This window comes from Acomys minous (genome assembly GCF_964271855.1).
Source record: "Acomys minous genome assembly, chromosome: 20".
Lineage (NCBI taxonomy): Eukaryota > Metazoa > Chordata > Mammalia > Rodentia > Muridae > Acomys > Acomys minous.
In genome coordinates, this window is record NC_140502.1 from 5,678,857 (window position 1) to 5,695,695 (window position 16,839).

Here is a 16,839-nt window from a genome sequence, read left to right on the forward strand (position 1 = left end):
CCAGGACAGTCAAGGCTACACAGAGAAACCCTGTCTCGGATTTTAAAAAAAAGTAGCAAGCTCTCTTCACTGTTGAGCTATCTGTCAAACCCTTCAAAAGACAACTTCATTTTGTTTAGTTGTTTTGGTTTTTTGAGACAGGGTCTCTCTGTATAGCCTTGGCTTTCCTTGACTCCCTCTGTAGGCCAGGCTGGCCTTGAACTCACAGCGATCTGCCTGCCTCTGCCTCCCGAGTGCTGGGATTGAAGGCGTGGTGGCTCAAAAGACAACATCCACTCACATCCTGGCTGTCAGTTGGGTTCTGTGAGGTTGAGTGACCGACAAATCATCGACTTTCCTCCATGTTAATTGTGGGCCAGCGAGATGGCTCGGTGCATAAAAACACTTGTCTTTTAGGTTTCTATTGCTATGAAGAGACACCATGACCATGGCAACTTTTTAAAAAAAATTTTTATTTATGTGTGCTGATGTCAGATCTTGGAGTTACAAACAGCTGTGAGCTGCCATGCGGGTGCTGGGAATTGAACCTGGGTCCTCTGGAAGAGCAGACAGTGCTCTTGACCACCGAACCATCTCTCCAGCCCCAACCATGCCACTCTTTTTTTTTTTTTTTAAGATTTATTTATTTATTATTATATATACAGAGCTCTGCCAGCATGTACACCTGCAAGCCAGAGGAGGGTATCAGATCACAGTATAGACGGTTGTGAGCCACCATGTGGTTGCTGGGAATTGAACTCATGACTTCTGGAAGAACAGTCAGTGTCCTTAACCACTGAACCATTTCTCCAGCCCCCATGCAACTCTTAAAAAGGAAAAGATCTCACTGAGACTGGCAGTGCAGAGGTCTACTCCACTAGAGTCACGGCAGGAAACATGGTGTCATGCAGGCAGAGGTGGGGCTGAGAGTTCTACATCTTGATCCAAAGGCTGCATGCAGTATGGGCACACTAGGCCCTACCTTGAGCATGTGAGACCTCAAAGCCCCGCCCCCACAGTGACACAAGTCCCAGCAAAGCCACCCCTATGGGCCACGCATTCAAACATGAGTCTGGGGGTGGCGTGGCATTCCTATTCAAACCAGGGTACACAAGCCTGCTCACCAGAATTTGACCCGTGGAATTCATATAAAGGCGGGAAGAACTCAATCCCAAAGGTGTCTGACACTTTTGTCACAGGTACTGTGGCGTGCACACTCTCACCCCCACCCACGTGCGCACGCAGACATGACAGGACTTGGGAGGTAAGCAGACACTGGCGGTTCAGGGGAGGCCAGCCACTGAGAGATGCTTTCGTGGTGGTGTGGATTTGAAGTTCTCCAAGGTTCGTGTGTTAAAGGTTCGTCTCCAGCAGGGGGCGCTACTGGAAAGTGGTATAAAGAAGGAAAGTGGGGGGCGGGCTTAGTTGAAAAATGTCTCTGTAGGAGAAAAGGGTGACCTGGAAACTTCGCATCCTGGCTGCCGCGTTTGTGTAGATGAACAATCTGACCCTCTCACCCTGCCGTAGTGTTCCCAATGCAGTGGAATCCAGATGTGCTGGTTGGCTTTCTGTTTCTGGGATAAAACACTAGGGGAGGGGAGGGTTTTTTTGGCTTATACTTTGCTGTTATGACCCATCACCAAGGGAAGTCCTAATAGGAGCCATGGAGGGACTGCTTGCTGGTTTGCTCCCCAATCAATGTTTAGCCCCACGTGCCCCTCTCCCGCCCTGCACCCCCCCCCCCCCCCCGCCCACCGTGAGCACTAACTACCCTGTTCTATGCAATTCCAGGATTGTCCCTTCTCTCAACTCTAGGCTGTGCTGAGTTAACAAGGCTAACCAGAACACCGTGATCTGAAAACCACGAACCAAAAGAAATCTTGACATCATTAAGTTGGGTTTTCACAGTGATAAAAACAGACACTGGGTTAGCAGGGACCAGAATTTTGTCTGTCTCTTACATGGATTTAAAAACTACACCGGGGGCTAAGATTATAATGCTGCTCAATCACCACTGTCTGCAGCTCACACCCACGTGTAACTCCAGCTCCAGAGGACCCATTGCCTTCAGGCACCTGCACTCACACGCAGACACAGGCAGAGATACAAATTCACACAAATGAAGTTTTACATCTACATTCAATTCCCAGCATATGTGAACACACACACACACCACCTTGAAAGTACTGGCTAAGATTAAAAAAAAAAAAAGACAAAACAAAAACAACAAAAAACACCTGCCGGGCGGTGGTGACACACCTTTAATCCCAGTACTCGGGAGGCAGAGATAGGCTGATTGCTGTGAGTTTGAGGCCAGCCTGGTCTACGAAGTGAGTCCAGGACAGCCAAGGTTACACAGAGAAACCATGTCTTGAAAAACCAAACGGTAACTTTTTAAAAAAAAAATAAATGATGCCGGGCAGTGGTGGTGCACACCTTTAATCCCAGCACTCGGGAGGCAGAGGCAGGCGGATCGCTGTGAGTTCGAGGCCAGCCTGGTCTACAAAGTGAGTCCAGGACAGCCAGGGTTACCCAGAGAAACCCTGCCTTGAAAAACCAACCAACCAACCAACCAAAAAAAAAAAAAAAAACCCACCTGCAGAGCCAAATTTGCTGATTCAACCTGAAGTGAACATCGAGGGCGATTTCACCCAGCCTTTAAGCCTGCCTCGTTAGTACAGCAATAAACGAAGACACCGAAAGAATGAGCGGCCTCCTCTCCAAGCTCAGGCTGGATGTGGTTGAGGCCAATCATCGGAAGGCTGCTGGTGTGTACTCCACTCAGGTGAAAAGAAGACATTCTTATATATTAAAAAAATATATCAAGCAAAAAACAAAACAAGAAACATTCCCAGCATTTGGAAATCTTAAAATAGTATTTACAACCTCTTTTACTTGTGTGTGTATGTGTGTTTGTGAGCACGTGTACATGTGCGTGTAAGACACAGGATAATCCCAGATGTCATCCCTCTAGTGGTGTCAATTTATTACGACAGGGTCTTGGCCGGGTGTGGTGGCGCACGCCTTTAATTTCATCACTCAGGAGGCAGAGGCCGAGGCAAGCCTGGTCTACAAAGTGAGTCCAGGACAGCCAAGGCTAACACAGAGAGACCCTATCTCTAAAAACAAAACACAAAATAAACAAATAAAAAACAGGGTCTCACTTGCCTGAAGGTTACCAACTAAACTAGCTGATTCAGTTCCACTTGCAGGGTTTTTTTTTGTATTGTTGAGATAGTCTTAAACCATAACCAGGGCTGGCCTGAGCATCACTCTGAAGTCCAAACTGTATCCCAAAGTGCTGGGATTACAGGTGTGAGCCACCCGGCCTGGCAATATATGCTTTTCTTTTTCGAGACAGGTTTTCTCTGTGTAGCCCTGGCTGTCCTGTTCACTTTGTAGACCAGGCTGGGCTCAAACTCACAGGAATCCATCTACCTCTGCCTCCTGAGTGCTGGGATTAAAGGCGTGCACTACACACCCGGCTCACGCTCAAATCTTTTATTTTTTATTTATTTATTTTTCGAGACAGGGTTTCTCTGTGTAGCCTTGGCCATCCTGGGCTCGCTTTGTAGACCAGGCTGGCCTCGAACTCACAACGATCCGCCTGCCTCTGCCTTCCGAGTGCTGGGATTAAAGGCGTGCGCCACCACACCCGGCTCATGCTCGAATCTTAACTCTAGTCTTCCAGACGCAGTTTAAGTGTGTCTTTCAAAATGAAGGACTTTTCTTTTTCTGTCTGTTGTTGATTGCTGATACCATCGTCCTGTCTCCAGTTCTTAATTTTCTTTCTTTCTTTTTTGTTTTTGTTTTTGTTTTTGTTTTTGTTTTTGTTTTTGTTTTTGTTTTTCGAGACAGGGTTTCTCTATGTAGCCTTAGCGGTCCTGGACCCGCTTTTGTAGACCAGGCTGGCCTCGAACTCACAGCGATCCACCTGCCTCTGCCTCCCGAGTGCTGGGATTAAAGGCGTGCGCCGCCACCACGCCCGGCTCCAGTTCTTAATTTTCAGCTAAGCCTTTTCGTAGGTCGTATCTCAGGATGTCAGAAGTAAATAAAACCTGTGGTCTCCGGGATTTCACCTTACGTACTAGGGACCGGCCCCTTGCCCACCATTGGCAGGACCGGCGTGGGTGGAGGGTGGAGCAGGTGGCGCGCGTGCGCAGGGCGCGCTTACAATCAGCCACCGCACCCTCGCGCCGTCACGTGGGCGCCCGGTTGTCATGGCGTCTGTCCGGAAACCGGTGCTGCTGGGACTTCGAGACGCGGCGGTGAAGGGATCCCCCAGGGGGCCCGCGGCCTGGACGGCTAGCAAGCTGGGCGGTGTCCCGGTGAGCGCGGCTGCGGAAGCCTCGGCGGAGGCCGTGGCGGGGAAGGGGGAGTGGGGAGGGCGCCCCACGGGAGGGAGGGAGGGAGGGAGGGAGGGGTCTCCAGGGTTGAGCATCCGCCCCACCCGCCCGCAGGACTCCCTACCGGCCGTTCCCGCCCCGGGGCCGCGGTGTGGCCGCTGCGCGCAGCCGCTCGCGCTGGTCGTGCAGGTGTACTGCCCGCTGCAGGGCTCCGCGTTCCACCGGCTTCTGCACGTGTTCGCCTGTGCACGCCCCGGCTGCGGCGGCGGCGGCGGCGGCGAGTCCCGCAGGTAGGCGGGGAAAGTCCCGGAGCCCGGAGGGAGAGAACCGAGAAGCTCGTCCCAGGACGGGGCCGGGCCGGGGTGAGACTCGGTGGGGCTGCAGGTCGCCGGGTGTGGAGCCCTCACTGCGTCTGTCTTACCCCCTAAGCTGGAAGGTGTTCCGCTCCCAGTGCCTGCAAGTGCCTGAGAGAGAGACCTGGGATGCCCAGGTAAGGCGTTGCTGATGGGCACGCTGTGTTTTTTTCTGTGATCTGAGGATGTTTTCTAGCATCTTTATTAAAGACAACCTTCGTTCTGTTTTTGAGACACAGTCTCCCCCCCCCCCTCCCCTCTATCCCACGCTGGCCTCCAACACTTAGAAATTCATTGGCCTAAATCCTTCCTTAGTGCCGTGGTTACCTCTGTGCACCACCACACCCTGTTTTATACAGTTTTATTTATTTATTTATTTTAATTGGAGGCTGGAGAGGTGGCTCGGCAGCCGAGATCACTTGTTGCTCCTCCAGAGGACCCAAGGTCGAATTTCAGCACTCAAGTGGCGGTTTGAAATCTTCTATAACTCCAGATGTACGGGTTTCAATGCCGCCTTCTGGCCTCACCAGCACCAGGCACACAAGTGGAGGACAGATATACACGGAGGAAAAACACCCATACACGTAGAATAAAAGTGAATCTAGGACAGGCAGTGGTGGTGGCGGCGGCGGCGATGGTGGTGCACACCTTTAATCCCAGCACTGGGGAGGGAGAGACAGGTGGATTTCTGTGTTTGAGACCAGCCTGGTTTACAGAGCAAGTTCCAGGATAGCCAGGGCTACACAGAGAAAGCCTTTCTCGAGAACAAAAAAATGTTTATTATTTATGTTTATGCCTCAAGCATGCATGTGTGTATCAGATCCCTTGAGCTGGGGTCACAGGCATTTTGGGAGCTGGATTTTTTTTCCTCCTTTTTTTTTAAATTTTAATTTTTTTTAATTTTTATTTTTTAAGACAGGGTTTCTCTGTGTAGCCTTGGCTATCCTAGACTCATTTTTGTAGATCTGGCTGGCCTCGAACTCAGAGCGAACCGCCTGCCTCTGCCTCCTGAGTGCTGGGATTAAAGGTGTGCGCCACCACTGCCTGGCTGAGAGCTGCCTAATGTATTTGCTGAGCTATCTCTGCATGCACCTAATGTAAAACTTTTTTTTTTTTTGTTTTGTTTTGTTTTGTTTTTCGAGACAGGGTCTCTCTGTAGCCTTGGCTGTCCTGGACTCACTTTGTCGACCAGGCTGGCCTCAAACTCACAGTGATCCGCCCGCCTCTGCCTCCCGAGTGCTGGGATTAAAGGCATGCGCCACCACGCCCGGCTCCTAATGTAAAACTTTTAAACCTTGTCCTTTAATGTACAATTAACTGAGTTTTAGTCTTTCAGAATCATCAAATCCTTTTTTGTTTGTTTGTTTGTTTGTTTTTTGGTTTTTTGAGACAGGGTCTCTCTGTGTAGCCTTGGCTGTCCTGGACTCACTTTGTAGACCAGGCTGGCCTCAAACTCACAGCGATCCGCCTGCCTCTGCCTCCCAAGTGCTGGGACTAAAGGCGTGCGCCACCACACCTGGCTTTTATGTCACCTCTTACATGTTTGTGGTTTTGTTTGGGGAATTATTTCTCTCTTTATATGTGTATTAGTGGGGAATTATTTCTCTCTCTCTATGTGTATTGTGTTTGCCTACATGAATATATGTGCACCACATGCACAGCTGGTGGCCACGGAGGTAAGCAGAGGGCACTGGAGCCTCTGGAACTGGACTCAGAGATGGTTGTCAGCTGCCTGAAGCTGGGTCCTTGGACCACATAAGAGCAAGTGCTCTTCATCACTGAGCCATCTCTCCTGCCGGCCTTTGCTGTTTGCGTGCTCGTTTTGAGAACAGGGTTTTTCTCTGGGGCCCAGGCTGGCCTGGTGCTCACAGAGCTCCATCTGCTTCTAAAGCCCGGCAAATGCTTGGGTTAAATGGATCCAGCGGCACACGCAGCCTTACCGGGATCTGGAGCGGCCAGAGTCCAGGAAGTTGCATTGGAGGATGCCAGAGAGGAAGGGGCCGATGTGCGGGGCTCCCTGGGAAAGGCAGAGGGATGGGTGGCGAGGCGGAAGTCGGATATCCAACTGTGACTGATTGGCCTGATTCGTTGAATATGCTTCTAGAAACAGGGTAATGGCCTCGAAGCTGAGGACTGGTGTGAAGGCTCACGTGACTGGGGAAGTGACAGCGAGGAGCCGCCTCTACCGCCGCCCACCTCAGAATCGGGGAGCAGTTCTTACGGTGTCAGAGCTGCAGACTGTACGGAGCAGCTCCGAGCTCTCCGCCTGCAGGACCCTGCCCCAGCTGTTGCTCACGCCTCCGCTTCAGGGCAAGGGCTGGCGGTCCCTGCTGAAGTGCCACAGTTCCAGCCCTACTATATCTGTGTCGCTGACGAGGAGGACTATGGGAGCTCCGTGGATCTTGATCACGCGCACAGCCTGCTGCAGGAGTACCAGCAGAGAGAAGGCGTTGACGTGGAGCATCTCTCCCCGGGGTGAGAACCTGACACCAAGATCTGAGATGTGCAGGCAGGATGCTGCCGCGGATGTTTTCCTTTTTGTCTCGGTACCTGTGGCGAGGTCTAGAGAGAAGGGATGAGAAGGCAGGTGCAGGCCAGGGCTGTTTGGATCAGCCAGCCTGCATTAACCAGCAGACACACGGCTGGGCGCTCTCAAGAACTGACTCCAGCTGTGCAAGCCGGAGCCTTGCCAGGTCCTTACACAGACTACTCACCATTTCTTTTCTTTTTTAGTTTTTTGTTTGTTTGTTTTTGAGACAGGGTTTCTCTGTGTAGCCTTGACTCTCCTGGACTTGCTTCGTAGACCAGGCTGGCCTCGAACTCACAGCGATCCACCTGCCTCTGCCTCCCAAGTGCTGGGATTATAGGTGTGCGCCACCACGCCCGGCTCTATTTTAGTTTTTCAAATCAGTTTTTTTCTGTGTTATATTGGCTGTCCTGGGTTCACTCTGTAGACCAGACTGGCCTCGAACTCAGAACGATCTGCCTGCCTCTGCCTCCTGAGTGCTGGGATTAAAAGTGTGTGCTACCACCGCCTGGCTCTCTTTTCACTTTTTTTTTTTTTTTTTTTTTTTGTGAAATTTCTTTTCTTTTTTTTTTTTTAAATTAATTTATTCTTGTTACATCTCAATGGTTATCCCATCCCTTGTATCCTCCCATTCTTCCCTCCCTCCCATTTTCCCCTTATTCCCCTCCCCTATGACTGTTCCTGAGGGGGATTACCTCCCCCTGTATATGCTCATAGGGTATCAAGTCTCTTTTCACTTCTTACAAGTGTTTTTACATTTGTTGATTATGTTTGTGTATATGTGGAGTGCACATGTGGAGGTTAGATATGGGAGAGGTCTGTTCTCATCTTCCACCCTTTACCCGCTGAGACATCACTTGGAGCCGGTTTTGATTTTGTTATTGTCTTGTTTGTGAGAGAGTCTTTTTTTGTTTTTTTGAGGCGGGATTTCTCTGTGTAGCCTTGGCGGTCCTGGACTCACTTTGTAGACCAGGCTGGCCTCAAAGAGAGAGTCTTCTTGAGACAGTCTCTTCGTAGCTCAGGGTGGCCTCAACCTCTCTGTAGTTAAAGATGACCTTGGCTTCCTGATCTTTCTGCCTCTACTTTGTAAGTGTTGAGAGTCCCACGTCAGGTTTTCTGCAGTGTTGGGGACTGAACCCAGGCCTTCTGGTGGTAAAAGCAAGCACTCTACCAGCTGAGCTACACCCACAGTCCTCTTTTCTGATTTTATTTTATTTATTTTATTTATTTATTAAAATATTTTATTTAATTTTAATTTATGTGCATTGGTGTAGAGGTGTCAGATCTTGGAGTTACAGACAATTATGAGCTGCCATGTGGGTGCTGGGAATTGAACCCTGGTCCTTTGGAAGAGCAGGCAGTGCTCTTAACCGCCGAGCCATCTCTCCAGCCCCATCTGATTTTATTTTTAAACAGTCCTGGCAAGGACTTTGTGTGGCTGTGAGTATTTATGAGTGCAGGTAACTGCACATGTGTGAAATTCAGAGGACAACCTTTTTCAGCATGTGGGTTCTGGCATTGCGCTCAGGGCTTCATAAGTGGCATCTTGTGAGGCCATCTCACTGGCCGTCTCCTGTCTTCCGATGCCTTTATAGCAGAGGCAGGTGAGCGGGAAGAAATGCTCTGTGTTTAGTGACTGCTGTGACTGCAGAGCTGGCTCAGGCGCTGAGACCACTTCAGATTGAGTGGGAAGGGCGCTGTTGTCTGCTCTTTCCTCACCTGCTTAGGTGGGCCAGTGAGAGAGTAGATCTAGAAAGACCGAAAACCAAGCACTAAGGAAGGCCAGAGCTGAGGCTTGAAAGTTGACCACTGACCTCCACACAGGTGCTGTGGCCCACGTGCACCAACCCCCACGACACAGTAATTAACAAAACAGAGAAGGAAGGAAATGGTCGCGCTTCCTCTTGCAAATCCTCCCGGTCTACACATTCAGTCTCTCATGGTCTCTGCTTCTCTGTTTAGTTTTTCCAGCGACGGGGATGAAAAGTATGAGAAGACTCAACTTAAAGGTGGAGATCAAACATTTTACAAGTTCATGAAGAGAATTGCTGCCTGTCAGGAGCAGATTTTAAGGTAAAGAACCTCAGGGTGAAGTGGGGCGGGGAACATCTGAGAACCACGCAGTCCCCTAAGCAAGGAGGACTTCAGCAGACCTCTGTGCAGGTGCGAGACAGTGTCAACGACGTGGCATGCTGCTAACTAGGCAGTAATTAGGCAGGTAGGTCTCTTCAGTCCAATCCCGTGTGCAGCATGAGCTCCAGGCCAGCGGCCACATCATCAGACCCTGTCTCAAATAAAATAAAAGAGCAAGAAGACTTAACACACTGGGGAGAGTAACATGTAAAGGGGTCCAGTGACCCCAGCTCACCTCTTCACGGCCTTTGGTGGCACTGAGCCAGGTGTTCTCCACACAGTCGCTGGGGTGGCTTTCCTGCTGTCTAGGTCTGCTCCTGATGCTGTACAGCATGTGTGTGTGTGTGTGTGTGCGCGCGCGCGCGATGTGTGTGTGTGCCTAAGCATGACTCTTCTGTTCCTTGCCCTAGGTATTCATGGAGTGGAGAGCCCCTCTTTCTGACCTGCCGCACATCAGAAGTCTCTGAGGTCCCCGCCTGCAGTGACTGTGGAGGCCAGAGGACGTTTGAGTTTCAGCTGATGCCGGCCCTGGTCAGCATGCTCAGCAGTGCTAATCAAGGTAAGAAGTCCTTTAGTGAGTTTGACTGCTTCTGACTTTAGTGTGGATGATATAAAATGAAATGCTTTTTTAAATTATTATTATTATTATTATTATTTTTAATTTTTTGGTTTTTTGAAACATGGTTTCTCTGTGTATTCTTAGCTGTCCTGGACTCGCTTTGTAGACCAGGCTGGCCTCGAACTCACAGTGATCCACCTGCCTCTGCCTTCCGAGTGCTGGGATTAAAGGCATGCGCCACCACACCCTGTTCTTTTTTTAATTATTAAGTAGAGAATATTGTAGAAAATTTGAGAAATTGTAAGAAATTTGTAAGCAAAATCTAACACCATCATTAACAATAACCACTTTTTTCCTGAGACAGGGTTTTTCTGTGTAGCCTTGGCTGTCCTGGACTCGCTCTCTAGACCGGGCTGGCAGAGATCCTCCTACCTCTGTCTTCTGAGTGCTGGGATTAAAGGCGTGCACCACCATGCCCGGCTTAACAATAACCATTTTGATAATTGGAGACTGAACAAGCTAAATTACACTTTTAAAAAAGTTTATTATTGTATATGTATGGGTGCGTTCCCTGCCTGTATGACCATGTATCACATGTGTGCCTGGTGCCTGAGCAGGCTAGAAGATGGCATCAGTTTTCCTGAAGCTAGACTTCCCAGGCCATGTGAGCTTCCTTGTGGGTGCTGAGGTTGGAGCTGGGCCCTCTGCAAGAGCAGCCATTGCTCTCACCTGCTGTCACCTCTGCTGTTCTTCCTTTGTCTTGTTGTTTTAAGACCTGGCTGTCCTGGACTTTCTTTGTAGACCAGGCTGGCCTGAAAGTCATAGAGATCCACCTGCCTCTGCCTTTCAGAGTGCTGGGATTACAAGCGTGCACCACAGTGCCCGGCTCTTAACAGTTTGTTTGTTTGTTTTTTGGTTTTTTGGGGTTTTTTGAGATAGGGTTTCTTTGTGTAACAGCTCTAGCTGTCCTGGACTCACTTTGTAGACCAGGCTGGCCTTGAACTCACAGCGATCCACTTGCCTCTGCCTCCCAAGTGCTGGGATTAAAGGTGTGCGCCACCACGCCTGGATTTTAGCGCTATTTCTTTTCTTTTCTTTTCTTTTTTTTTTTTTTGTCTTAACAGTTTTTATCAACAGTATTATATAGCCAGATTTTAGTGGCTTTTTGTTTCTGAGATATAGTCTTATATATACCACACTAACTTTGAACTCCACATATTGATAAAAATAACCATGAACTTCTGATCCTCCTGCCTCTACCTCCAGAGTGCTGAGATTGCAGGTGTGTGTCAGAATAACCCAGTGTTATCTAATGAAACTTTCTGTCATTTAACAAAGTTGCTTGGGGGGCTGCAGAGATGGCTCAACAGTTAAGAGCACTGACTGCTCTTCCAGAGGACCCAGGTTCAATTCCCAGCAACCACATGGCAGCTCATAACTGTCTGTAACTCTAAGATCTGACACCTTAACACAGATATACATGCAGGCTAAACACCAATGCACACTTAAAAAAAAAAAAAAGGTGGCAGGAGCAGGCTGGAGAGATGGCTCAGGGGTCAAGAGCAGTGTCTGCTCTTCCAAAGGTCCTGAGTTCAATTCCAGAAGCCACATGGTGGCTCACAACCGTCTATAATGTGATATGATGCCCTCTTCTGGCCTGCACTGTATACATAATAATAAAAAACAAGCAAACAAACAAATAAATAAATTAAAAAAGGAATAAGTAAATAAATGAAAAACATTGCTCGGGCCAGCAAGAGGGCTCAGATAGTAAACCAGATGTCTCCGTGGATAAAGGAGTTTGTCCCACGTAACCTGACAACTTGAGTTTGATCCCTGAATCCCACAGTGGAAGGAGAGAACTGATTCCCAAAAGTTGTCCTCTGCCTCCCACATGAAGTGTGTGGCATGTGAGCACTGTGGGAGTGGGGGGGAAGAGGGGTGCATCTGTCTTTTTGACTGTCTGTCCCTCTCTCTCTCTCTCTCTCTTTCTCTCTCTCTCTCTCTCTCTCTCTCTCTCTCTCTCTCTCTCTCACTCACACACACACACACACACACACACTCACAATAATAAGTAAAAATAAGGGTCCTCAGGATGGGTAGCAAGCCTGATGACCTGAGTTGAATCCCCCCCAAACCCACGTAAGGGATGGAAGAAGAGACCTGCCTCTCCAGAGTTGTCCTCTGACCTCCACATGTGCATTGACACACACACACCCACACCCACACCCACCCACCTACCCACCCACCCACACACACACACATACACACACACACACACACACACACACACACTATAAATTAACTATAGAAACTGCTAGCTGGGGCTAGGTATAAGCTTCTCAGGGGCAGGACATTGCTTGGACAGTTAGGACAACACACTGAGACTATTTTGAAAAGAGAAGAAATTAAAGTTGGGTTGCGGCTGGAGAGATGGCTCAGCAGCTGAGAGCACCAGCTAATCTTCCAGAGGACCCAGGCTCAACTCCCAGCACCCACACGTCTGTAACTCTAGCTCCAGAGGATCTGATGCTGTCTTCCAGCCTCTGAGGGCACTGCACAAGTGTGCATAGGTGTGCAGGCAGGCAAACGCCCATACAATGGAATGATAAAATAAAACTAAAATAAATCCAGGCAGTGCACATGCCTTTACCCTAGCACTCGAGAGGCAGAAGACAGGCAGTGGGATCTCTGTGAGTTTGAGGCCAGCCTGGTCTATAGAGTGAGTTCCTGGACAGCCAGGGCTATGTAGAGAGATCCTGTCTTGGGGCTGGAGAGATGGCTCAGTGGTTAAGTGCGATGCCTGCTCTTCCAAAGGTCCTGAGTTTAATTCCCAGCAACCACATAGTGGCTCATAACCATCTGTAATGTGATGTGGCGCCCTCTTCTGGCTTGCAGGAGTACATTGCAAGCAGAGCGCTGTATATATAATAATAAATAAATAAATCTTAAAAAAAAAAAGAGAGAGAGAGATCCTGTCTCAAAAACAAAACAAAACAAAACCCCAAAAAAACAACCTGAAGCAGTAAAGTGAAATTAGGACTAGGAAAATAGCTCAGAGATGAGCATTTGCTTAGCATGCACAAAGCTATAAGTTTAACCCGAAGTGTAAGATAGTTAAGGATAAGCCGGGCGTGGTGGTGCACACCTTTAATCCCAGCACTCAGGAGGCAGAGGCAGGCGGATCGCTGTGAGTTCAAGGCCAGCCTGGTCTACAGTGTGAGTCTGGGACAACCAAGGCTACACAGAGAAACCCTGTCTCGAAAAACCAAAAAAAAAAAAAAAGATAGTTAAGAATAAATACAAATTAATTCTTTCTAAATAGATCATTTTGGAGAAGTAACTCAGTGGTTAAAAGTACTTGCTGCTTTTCAGAGGACCCTGGTTCAGTTCCACTACAAGGCAGCTGCCACTACCTGTCACTCGAGTTCCAAGAGATCTGATCTCTCTCTCTCTGACTTCCTTGGGCTCCTGCATGCATGAGGTGCACAAACATACACATAAAATAAAAAGTGTAGCTTTATCATAAAGTAATATATTTGTCGGTTTCATATTACTATAATGAAATATCTGAGGCTACGGATGGCCAAGCATGGTGGTTCTACATAGTAAGTTCCGGGCAGGCTAACGAGAGCTAATAATAAGACCCTGTCCAAGTCTCCGGGCCACTGTTAAGGGCAACATATCCTGCAGGAGCTTGTGGCTGAGCTAGGAAACAGTAAATAGGGTAGGATGGGCTAGGTCTCGGGCTCCTCTGGGATTATGATCCTGGTGGCCTAAGGACCTGCCCCCCTGGTCCCACCTCCTAAAGATGCACAGAGCCTTCCAGAAGTGTCACCCTGGCCTCCTAGCTTTTCCCTGTCTTTTTGGTACCATATGTGCTGCTGTGGCTGGCCTGGAACTTACGGTGGAGACTTTTTTGTTTTTTCTATTTCCCAGGGCCAGGGCTGAAAACTCGGCATTACACTTTCCCATTTTTTTCTTCATTTTACTTTTGCAGTCCTGGGGATGGAACCTGCAGCCTTGGGCGTGCTCCCAGGTGGTCCGCCTCTGAGCCATATCCCACCAGAACTGTTCTTGTTCTTGTTGGTCTTCCAGACAGGGTCTCTCTGTGTAGCCCCGGCTGTCCTGGAACTCGCTCTGTAGACCAGGCTGGCCTCAGATTCATAGAGCCACCTGCCTCTGCCTCCCAAGGGCTAGAATTAAAGTTGTGCACCACTGCCACCCAGGACTTCTCATTTTTTAAATGTAGCCATTCGAGTCCTCTTTTTATTTCTTTTTCTTTTTTTCTTTTTAAGGTTTATCTTATGAGGCTGAGTGTTCTGCCTGCATGTATATATGTATACCGTATACATGCCTGGTCCCTGCAGAGGTCAGGTGAGGGTGTCATACCTCTTGAAAATGGAGTTACACATGGCTGTGAGCCACCCTGTGACTTCTGGGAAACCCAGTTCCTCTCCAAGAGCAACAGGCGGTCTTGGAGCCACTGAGCCATCACTCCAACCCCTTCTTCCTCTGTCCTTTTCTTCCTTTTTTCCTTTAGACAGTGTCAGTATTATCCCTGTGCGCCCTGACCTCATTGTGTAGAGCAGACTGTCCTACCGTGCCTGCTTGCACCTAGCCTCTTATTTTCGGGGAGAGGAGGTGGTGGGATTTGGGACAGGGTTTCTCTGTGTAGACCTGGCTGTCCTGGGCTTGCTTTGTAGACCAGGCTGGCCTCCACCTCACAGGGATCTGCCTGCTTCTGTCTCCTGAATATTTTCTTACTATTTATTGGCATATGTGCACACCTGTGTTCGTGTGTGCACGCGCTCAAGCGCTACAGCACATATGTAGAGGTCAGACGACAAGCCAAGACAGTGATCCTCACCGCCCACCTTCTCACCTGCTGCCGCCCTTGTACTTAGGCTGCCTGCCCGGGAGATCTCAGGCTCCGCCTCCCAGCTCTAGGGGCGCCAGGATTACAGGCCTTGACTTGCCTACTTTTTTTGTTGTTTTGTTGTTTTTTTTTTTGGTTTTTTGAGACAGGGTCTCTCTGTGTAGCCTTGGCTATCCTAGACTTGCTTTGTAGACCAGGCTGGCCTCGAACTCACAGAGATCCGCCTGCCTCTGCCTCCCGAGTGCTGAGATTAAAGGTGTGCGCCGCCACCGCGCCCGGCGACTTGCCTGCTTTTTGTTTTGTTTTTCCAAGACAGAGTTTCTCTGTGTAGCCTTAGATATTCTGAAATTTGTTCTGTAAACCAGGAATGGTCATAAACTCAGATTCACCTTCCTTTGTCTTCTGAGTGCAGCGATGGAAAGTGTGCACCAGCTACTGGGCAGTGGCGGTTCACACCTTTGGCCCTCAGGAGTCAGAGGCAGGCGAAGCTCTGGAGTTTGAGGCCAGCCTGGTCTACAGAGAGTTCCAGGATAGCCAGGGATGTATGGAGAACCCTGTCTGGGGGAGGGGCAGGGTGGAGTCCTCTTTTAGTAGGGCTTGGTGGCGCACACCTGTAATCCCAGCACTCAAGGAAGCAGAAGCAGGTCGATCTCTGTGAGTTCGAGACCAGCCTGATCTACAAAGTACAAAGGAGTACAGGACAGCCAAGGCTACACAGAGAAACCCTGACTTGAAAAACAAAACTAGAAAGTATGCACCACCACACCTGACTTCGTACATGGGTTCTGGGGATCCAAAACCAGGCCTCAGGCTTGAACAACATGAGTTTTAATCACTGAGCCATCTTGACAGCTTTTATGGGGTCTTTTGGTTTTGTTTTAAATAAGCTTATTATGCCAGTTGTTTGTGTATATATGCATGCATACATGTGTGTGTGTTGTGTGTATGTAGACTCCCGAGTGCTGGGATTATATGCGTACATATATGTGTGTGTGTTGTGTATAGGTAGACTCCCGAGTGCTGGGATTATATGCATACATATGTGTGTGTGTTGTGTATAGGTAGACTCCCGAGTGCTGGGATTAAAGGCACCACCACGACGAATGCACCTCTTAACCTTCTCTCTGCTGGACACTAGAGCATGTGGTGTTTTTCAGGTCTTACCGTGGAGTTTGGAACAATTCTCGTGTACACGTGTGAGCGGAGTTGCTGGCCTCCGAATCAGCAGACGCCCATGGAAGAATTTTGTATTATACAAGAAGACCCAGATGAATTTTTATTTAAGTAAAACACTTCCTCTTATTTATATAGAATTAAACAAAATTTCACATTCAAATCTATGTGTGTTTACCTTATTTTTAGCTTCTCCCTTCCCATGAGACAGGGTCTCACTATATTTACCATTGGCTGGCCTTGAACTTGTAACATTCCTCCTGCTTTAAACTTAGCATGTAAATGATTAATTTTTTAAAAAAGAGGTACTATCTAAATGTTAAAGATTTATGTATTTATGTATTTAATGTAAATGAGTGCTGTGCTCTAACTGCATGTACACTTGCATGCCAGAAGAGGAAATCAGATCCCAGTTTAGATGGTTATGAGCTAACGTCTGTGGCTGGGACTTGAACTCAGGGCCTCTGAAAGAGCAGACAGTGTTCTTAACCGCTGAGCCATCTCTCCAGCCCAACTAATGGTTTTGTTTGTTTGTTTGTTTTTCTAAACAGGGTTTCTTTGTGTAGCCTTGGCTGTCCTGGACTCAACTTTTTTAGACCAGGTTGGCCTCAAACTCACAGCGATCTGCCTGCCTCTGCCTCCCAAGTACTGGGATTAAAGGTGTGCGCCACCACCGCCCGGCACCCAACTAATGTTTTTTGCTTGGTTTTCTTTTTCTTTTTTTTTTTCTTTGTGTGTGTGTGTGTCTGTGTCTGTCTGTCTGTCTGTCTGTCTTATTTGACACATGGTCTCTGTGTGTAGCCTAGGCTGGTCTGGAACTCGGCAATCCTCCTGCCTCATTAGCCTCCCAAATGCTGGAATTAGAGATGAGGGCTACCGTGACCAACTTT

General features: G+C 48.6%; 1 protein-coding gene and 1 long non-coding RNA gene across 2 annotated transcripts; one reads left to right on the forward strand and one right to left on the reverse strand.

Moving 5' to 3' along the window:
- Nucleotides 1-11: 11 nt before the first annotated feature.
- LOC311591340 lies at nt 12-4,205 on the reverse strand. Its single transcript, XR_014777068.1, has 3 exons — nt 4,068-4,205; nt 2,576-2,759; nt 12-1,362 (listed from the first exon to the last, which is right to left on the reverse strand). It is a non-coding gene; the product is annotated as an uncharacterized lncRNA (long non-coding RNA).
- On the forward strand, nt 4,053-16,112 carry PDCD2L (programmed cell death 2 like). The gene is made up of 7 exons (XM_084770848.1): nt 4,053-4,307; nt 4,440-4,615; nt 4,755-4,815; nt 6,783-7,153; nt 9,168-9,278; nt 9,749-9,897; nt 15,934-16,112. The coding sequence occupies exons 1-7, from the start codon at nt 4,200-4,202 to the stop codon at nt 16,062-16,064; spliced, it is 1,107 nt and encodes a 368-aa protein (XP_084626974.1). The 5' UTR covers nt 4,053-4,199; the 3' UTR covers nt 16,065-16,112.
- The last annotated feature ends 727 nt before the right edge of the window (nt 16,113-16,839 follow it).

Excerpts from the sequence above, each read along its gene's own strand:
- PDCD2L (XM_084770848.1), top strand. The coding sequence starts at position 4,200 with ATGGCGTCTGTCCGGAAACCGGTGCTGCTGGGACTTCGAGACGCGGCG. Across the intron at positions 9,279-9,748 it reads TGTCAGGAGCAGATTTTAAG|GTATTCATGGAGTGGAGAGC; the intron begins GTAAAGAACCTC and ends TCCTTGCCCTAG. Across the intron at positions 9,898-15,933 it reads GCTCAGCAGTGCTAATCAAG|GTCTTACCGTGGAGTTTGGA; the intron begins GTAAGAAGTCCT and ends GGTGTTTTTCAG.